Raw genomic sequence first — 8,197 nt, 5'->3', positions numbered from 1 at the left:
TGCTGCGGTTGTTTTCTTTTTCCTTTTAATGCTTCTGCAATTTGCGACCGTAAGCTGCCTAGCAGGTGGCGGCCCAAGGCGGCTGCTTCAACATATAGTCAATTGCAAAACAGAGGTCCACCTAAAACAGGTGAAAGGCCATAAAAACCCAAGCCCATGCACGAAAAGGCTAACCCACTGTTTTGCTCATCATTACATACAAACAAGCTCTATACTGAGCCCATTGTTGTTATAGTAATTAAGTCCAACAAAGCCCGGTAACGGATGCCACGTGTCACGACCAAACAATACCCCAAATAAAAATGGCAAACCAGGATTAAAATGTTAGCCCTTACGCTTGAATTTTACGCCCACACATGCCAATAAGTTTGTCTTTTCCGGAATTAGTGGATTAAATTCGATTTATTATTTTTAATATGGACGAGGACTATTTATTTGATTATTTTAATAAATTTTTTATATTTAAAATTTAAATATGACCATCCCAAAAAATAATCATTTAATAATATATATTTTTAGACATGGTATCTATAACTTCGTTGAAAGAAGACTTTCTTTTTATATGATAAACAAGAAGTTAAATGTTTTTAGGCCTTAAATATTAAGTCGTGAGAGTCACATGGAGTTGCCCAACGTTATGTGGAACTGGGAAGTAAGTTCATAGTAAAAACCAAAGCCGTGTCTGAATGAAAACAGAAATGCAAATCGGAAGGGACATTCGAACCACTCGTTACTTATTACTCGTACCATATGTCTGTGTAAATGAAGCAAGTGATAATGAATTCATGCCTTCCAGATCCAACCACTCAGTAATTATTTGTCATTTCTAATATTGAACGTTGTAAAATTCTGGCTTGCATGTGCGTATATATATATGCAAATGCTTAGCCAACTACTAGTCATTTTATTGTTCTACATGACTAAATGAGATAGGATTTTTTTTTTCACGTGATAACACTTCTTTCCTCTATTTTCTTTTTATCTATTTTTGTATGTTTATTCTTTTATATTATAAATTTATTTTCATGAGATTTTTTTTACATTTTCATATTAAAAAAGTTGAACATTTATAATAAAAGTTTTTCAAATTTTAATAAATATACATTAAAATAAAAAATTTTCAATCTTCGGTAAAAGAAAAAAAAGTAAACATTTAGAAGCAGAGAACGTAAATCCTAAGATTAATTTACCATATAGTAAATTGAGATCAGTAAATTGCCTTTCACTACCTTTTAGTGATATGGTACAGAGATTTGGCCATTGAAAAATAGTCACAGACTCATCATAAATATGTAGTTGAGATCAATTAATTAATTCCCAATGTAATGTTGGTGCCTTCGGATCATGCCCCAAGAGTTCACCACATTTTAGCTACAGCATCAAAGGAATTGAATCTTTAACCAGGCCCAAACAACTACATCTTCGAATTTGGAAATTAAGATTACTACAAAGAGATAAACTAGGTAAGATTGTTGTTTAATAACGATATGTTTGAGGTTTGAGATTCAAAGTTTAATTACTTAGTATCTTTATTGAAGTAATTAAATCCGTCATATTCGGGTATTTAAATTCTCATTAAGAACTTCTGTCAACAAACAGTTTGTTAACCGATCTCATAATGAAAAAGGCAGATCCTTGGGTGTGAAGCAGGCCTTGTTTTAGGGTTGATGCTAAGCAATGCATTTATATGTGTCTGTGAACAAAAACGAAAAATGGGGTGGGAGATTTCGGCAACGGCTGGTTGGGAATGGTAACAAACAAACTAACAATGCCCTACCACTACTTCGAGTACAAACATTTGAAGACTGCCATTCCTTCCGCTAGCAGAATGGAAAGGGTTAATAATTACCGTAATCAGAAACAGAGTTAATCAATTTTTATTAAATAATCAAAAAAAAAATTAAGAGCTAAAAATTTTTGAGAGAATTATTAAGAAATATATATATATATATATATAAGATTTTGAAAATTTTAAAGAATCACAGCCCCATAATTACACAAGATTTCGCCCCTGGCCGTAACAAGCTTAGTTGAAGAATATTGTTCTTGAAGTTTAATGGGTCCCTGAAGGGTCAAAAACTAAAGGTTGAATTAATATCGGAAGGTGGCAGCAATGCAGCAAAAGGATGCCATAATTTAGAAATATTCGGATGCAAGTCTATTTCTACTACCATAAACGACATTGACAATGAGGAAAGAGAAGGGAAGGGGCAACCTCAAATCAATGCTCAAAGCAAGATGTGAGATGCGTTAGTTAGATGAAGTAGTCTCATTGATCATCACATGAATATAGCGTAAAGGAGAGAACATGTATGCAGAAAATCTCAAACATATAGAGTGAAACAACTGTGATGGATTGTAGGGCATTATCCAATTAATTGAATAAGAATGGCACCAGATATCAGCCAAGGTCCAAACTACTTTCTTTAATATCTGCCATCTGTTATCTCTGTTTCATACTGATTTGCAGATTAAGATAAAGATTTCCAGCTGATGTGGATGTGCAGCTACTAAATTCTATGTGATTTTATGGCTTTTTTTTTATAATTAAGTGTGAAATTAATTTTATATCATTAATTTTTTTAAAAAGAAATTGCGTTCGAATTTCTTTTTTTTTTTTTGAGATAACAAATATTTCATTGTTTTATAATGCGAAATAAAATTGTTTATCTGGGACCAATTGAGTAGACCTATCTCTTAGGATGATTGGCTTTTGAGTATGTGATGTTGGAACAGTTGCCTTTACAAATTAAGTAATTGATCACAACTTGTCCTCTAGATCCATTTTCTGATAAAAATTTGGATGCCATTTATTTGTTTTAATTTTACACTCATTTTCTGTCAGGTGGGCAGATTAATTATTTTCTCTGTAAAATACATATCATCAGCATAATGAAGAGTGATGAACCATTAGAATATGCATAAGTTGTAGAGTGGGCAAGCCTTGGTCGTTTACCAAACAAACGAACGGCAGGAACGTGTGCAAAGCTTTGTGAGTTAATCTGTTTTAAAAGCATGGGTTTTTTCTATTATTAATGGAGTTTCGAAGGAGTAGTGTGGATTGCCTTTCATGCGCGAGGGTAGCCCACCAACCCTGCATGAAGTGTAAGAGTCACTTTGCCAGCTTTTGACACGAGATCATAAAAATATATACTTTCTGTCACCAGCTTTACTTTTACTTGGCTCAAAGGAATCTCATCACGTGTCACAAATATGCTGGCGAAAATTCCTTTCGGTGTCAACAATTACAGTTGATGTATATGTTTTTTTTATAATATTTTGTTTAGTTGTTAATTAGTGCTAATCATTTTGAGTAAACAAGAACTGTTAAAATATCTTTGCAGCTTCTGCTTAATTTCTCCAACATTGGATGATATTAACACCCAAATAATTTGTCAGAGTAGGATTCTTTCTTTCTCTTTTTTTTTTTTTTGTGGCTTGGTTGGGAATTGGGAATAGATTTCTTTAGTGCTTGTAAACTACTGTAATTAAGTCTGTCGCTTGAGAAAAACGAAACCCAAACTAATTAACCCAAAAAAGAAAAAGGAAAAGTGTATGTTTTTGCTTCTAAAACATGGAAACAGAAAGTGTTTTGACTGTAAATAAATTGTTCCTCACCAACATTTCCATGATAAGATAAAAACAAAAGGAAATTAAGAAAAGAATGGTGCATAGGGGGAATGAAAATTTGGTTCATGCAAAATCCCCATTGTAGTAAATTAGTAATAAATAGTCCTATTGGTAATTCAATGCCAATTGTTATTACAAACTAGATAAAAAAAAAAGAAGAAAAAATTCCTTATATTGTTCGATTAATCGAATCTAGGAGAGAATCAATCTGTTGATCTATAAAATCCCAAAATACATGGTCCCTAAGGAAAAAAAAAAGAAGAAAAAACTGTTAGGAATATACACGTCAAATTATAATGCATTGAAAATTTTGTAACCATGAATATTGCTTTAGAAAGAATCAATCCATAATTAACAACAAAGCCATAAACAAAGACAAAGGTACAACATCCATATAATTATTATTATTATTATTATAATACACTAGTAGTAATTATAGAGTGTTGGATCAGTTTTACAAGAATTTGCTATTCATATTTCAATGATCGGTACTGATGGAACCAAGTTGATGGCCAGTAATATTTAATTTTTTTATTATAATATAATTATTTTTATAATTATTTTTTATATAAAATTTTGAATTCAATCACTGATGTTCAACTATTTCTTTAACTGTGTACTTTCATTGTAAAAAAAAAAAAAACTGAATGGAGGAAGGAAAAAGTAAGGAGTTTTTTTTTCTTTCGTTGTTTGACGTTTATCTATATATCCATCTATCTATCTATCTATCTATCTATATATATATATATATATATCAAGGTGGGGGATCCATGTCTTAAATTTCTGGGGGGAGATGTGGTAACTAAGGGCAGTTAGCGGTTGTGGATTGCGACCTTAAATTGTCCTTTTGGTCTTGTCACGTGTGTGGTTTTCGGGTTTGGCACCCTTAAGTTTTTCCTAATCTTTCGTTTCTCTTTGTGATATAAACTGTCACCGTACGTGGATCATTTAACCTATAAAAAAAATCCAAATTTTATAAAGAATTTTGTTAACAAGCACCGTTTAAGACAAATAAAAAAAAAGAGAGAGATTAGAGATTGTATTAAACTGAAAAGTGTAATTTAGAAAGACTTAATTAAGTAATTAGACGAAGTTTTTCATAATTTCATGTATGTTTATGTATTAATATATGATTTCTAAAACTTTATTTTTATATATGATATTCAATCCCTCCCGGAGTATGTGATAAATTATAGTATGAATTAAGTAGTAGTGCCTTTTAACGTGATCTTGATATCGTGATTATTTTATAAAAAGGGTTGGTTTTTCTATAATATTAATGTATTTAATACTAATCTATATTTAGTTGAGTGACATAAATATGTTTATATATATATATATATATATATATAGAAAACCGATTATTTTTTCTTTAATGTACATACATTTAAGGAAAACAGTTCGCCGCTTTTATAATGTATTTAATTTTTTTTACTTATAAAGCATAACTTCTTCCATTTTCGCCGCTGTATTCGATTCTGGTAATAGTAAAATCGCCTGTGCTTTTTTCTTGTAACTACTACCTAGATCCTTCCTGTTTCACCTGCGTGATCATTTAATGAAATTCCGTCATCTGCATGTATAAATAAGCAGAGAGCATGGGTTGGAACACAAACCATCCCATCTTCACTTTTTCTCTCTATTCACCTACTTTTCCTGAAAGAGCACGCACACGGCAATCTGTCTTCATGGAACTGATCTTTTCTTCTTCTTCCTTGACCTATTTGGTCTCCCATCTTTTCGTTTTGGCGCTTTTGATATGCAGCACAAAGGCTTTGGTAAAGTTACCTCCGAACGAAACCGTTCCTGCTGTCATCGTCTTTGGGGATTCGATTGTCGACGCTGGAAACAACAACGACCTCGCCACTGTGATCAGGTGCAACTTCCCCCCTTACGGCCAAGACTTTGATGGGGGAGTTCCGACGGGAAGATTTTGCAATGGAAAAATCCCTTCAGATATTTTAGGTAGTCATCAAAATCTCTCTTTCTCTCTGCTTGATCCTCTTGTTTAAGTTTACAGCCGAGTTTCGAAAAAATTAAACTGAAAACTAGCATCGCCATGTAGTGTTGAGTTAAGTACTTGGGTTACACGTTCTTGTATGTCCAACATAAAATGAAAAGAAAAGAAAACACAAAGAGTAAAGAAGAAAAGAGGAACATGTGATATGTACATGTTGTGCATAACCAAATTATACGGTTTCAGGATACAGCAGTATACACTTGACTCAAAATTGTTGGAAATTTTCATGGATAACAAACTTGTATATATATAGAATTTAAATCATTAAAAAATCAAGGTTTAATTTTATGTTAGTGTAATGGAACTATTAATATCCTCACAAGGTGCTAATTAATGAAGATTTTTTCGCAGTTTGCAAAGACAAAGACGTCACAACAATTTCGATTTAAGATAGTATATTTTTAACATGTATTAATAAAATAAATAGTTTTATGTACTTTTTATATACCGTTTGTTTATGAAAATGGAATTGATTGTATCATAAAAAATTTTATCAATATTATAAATAGAATGGAGTTATAAAAATTACATACACTAACAAAGGTTTAATAACTTTTAATTTTATATTTTAAAATTTTACTGTATAAAAAATATATTATTTTAAAAAAGTAATTAAACCGAAAAATTTGTTGTGTAGTGAGAAAATAGTCATGTCATTATCGCACTGGTTTTTCTTGCATTTAATGGACTCAATTATTGCATTGAACTCAAATCCAAAACTCCCAAATTATTGGTCCTCCCAATGGCAATTAAAACCAGACCAGGTTTAAAACGTTTAGCAATCAGTGATTCAATTACCGAGAGATAGAAATTCCTATCTCTTTCAATTGGAATTGGATTTTAAACGTAATTTCCTAGTAATTGGCATCTAAACAAACCCACCACCAAAATATTTCCCAAGAGAAACACTAATTCAAGACGAGAAATGGCTTTAATTGCCTTTCGTATGCCTTCTCTTTGAAATAATTAATTTGGGTCTCGAATTTGCTCCTTGAAGTCGAGAGCAATTATTGGAACTTGATCTCAATCCTAATCAAGCTTTGGGTTATTATTTAACATTTTTCCTTAATCTTCTAGAATGCAATTGCTTCGCTTTCCAAGTCATCAATCCTTTCTTCTTTATTACTTTTCAGCTGAAGAATTGGGAATTAAAGATATTGTGCCAGCGTATTTGGATCCAACTTTGACACCCCAAGATCTCCTAACAGGAGTAACCTTTGCTTCAGGTGGCACTGGATATGATCCTATGACACCCAAACTAGCAGTATAATTCCTTCTTAAAGGCTTGTTTTCCTTCGTCCTTTCTTTGTAAAACTTGTTGTTCCGACTAATGTTCTTTTTTCCTGAATATCAGTCAGTTATATCGTTATCAGACCAGTTGGATCACTTCAAAGAATACATAGCCAAGCTGAAATCTCTTGTTGGAGAAGAGAGAACAAACTTCATCATAGCCAAGAGTCTATATCTAGTTGTAGCCGGCAGCGATGACATCGCCAACACGTATTTTGTTCTCCGAGTCAGGCAATTGCAATACGATATTCCCGCTTACACTGATTTAATGGCTAACTCGGCTCAGACCTTCCTCAAGGTAGTGAAGTCTTCATGCCATACATGCACGATTAATTTCTTTTGCAACAACTTAATCACTGTTTTGATATTCCTTTTTCATTTATGATCATTAATTTGGAAGGAACTATATGCTTTGGGAGCACGAAGAATGTCGGTGTTCAGTGCACCACCAATCGGCTGTGTGCCATCACAGAGAACTTTAGCAGGAGGAATTGAAAGGGAATGTGCAGAAGATTACAACCAAGCAGCCAGGTTATTCAACAAAAAGCTATACGCCGTGTTGAATTCCCTGAAAACAAGCCTGCCCGATGGGAAATTCGTGTACACAGATGTCTACAATCCTCTGCTTCAACTCATCGAAAACCCTCAAAAACATGGTACAATTAGACCTAAGAAATATTACACAAGGAAGAAATTGATAAACAATGGCAAATTAGTCTCTAATTTACTGTCAATAATTATAAAAAAAAAACGTTTTAATTTTTGGTGTTTTCAGGCTTTGATGTTGCAAACAAAGGATGCTGTGGCACAGGGAACATAGAGGTGTCAATTTTGTGCAGTAAACTGATTCCATCCACATGCACAGATGACTCTAAATATATTTTCTGGGACAGTTATCATCCAACTGAGAAGGCATACAGAGTCCTCGTTGCCCTAATCCTTGATGATCAGGATTTTGTGACCACCTTCCTTTGAGGCAATCTCGGATTATATATACATGAAGAATAAAAGCTCTCTTCTTCTCATTTTTGTACCCCATAATCAAGATGGTCTCTCCAGGATTTGTAACCTTATAATATTTGGCTATAACTTTATTCAAGTCCAAGTTATATTATCTAAGTTTCATTCCATTGAGAAAATGTAAATCTATCTTTATTTGTTCTGAACTTAATTTGTAATGTTCTATATTGCACTCCTTCAGTCTATTTTTTTTTTCCATTTATTTGTTCAAAATAAAGTCTTTTTTCCTTTTCTAGA

At 32.6% G+C, this 8,197-nt stretch overlaps 1 protein-coding gene across 1 annotated transcript; it reads left to right on the top strand.

The window, feature by feature from the left end:
• The first annotated feature begins 5,230 nt into the window (after positions 1 to 5,230).
• On the top strand, positions 5,231 to 8,197 carry LOC110416221 (GDSL esterase/lipase EXL3-like). The gene is made up of 5 exons (XM_021428128.2): positions 5,231 to 5,595; positions 6,784 to 6,914; positions 7,005 to 7,238; positions 7,341 to 7,596; positions 7,716 to 8,197. Exons 1-5 carry the CDS (start codon positions 5,319 to 5,321, stop codon positions 7,913 to 7,915), a joined length of 1,098 nt encoding a protein of 365 aa, XP_021283803.2. The 5' UTR covers positions 5,231 to 5,318; the 3' UTR covers positions 7,916 to 8,197.

Source organism: Theobroma umbraticum, unplaced genomic scaffold, assembly GCF_002168275.2.
Source record: "Theobroma umbraticum cultivar Fairchild unplaced genomic scaffold, ASM216827v3 scaffold_51.0, whole genome shotgun sequence".
Taxonomy (NCBI): domain Eukaryota; kingdom Viridiplantae; phylum Streptophyta; class Magnoliopsida; order Malvales; family Malvaceae; genus Theobroma; species Theobroma umbraticum.
This window is presented reverse-complemented; position numbering and strand designations above follow the sequence as displayed.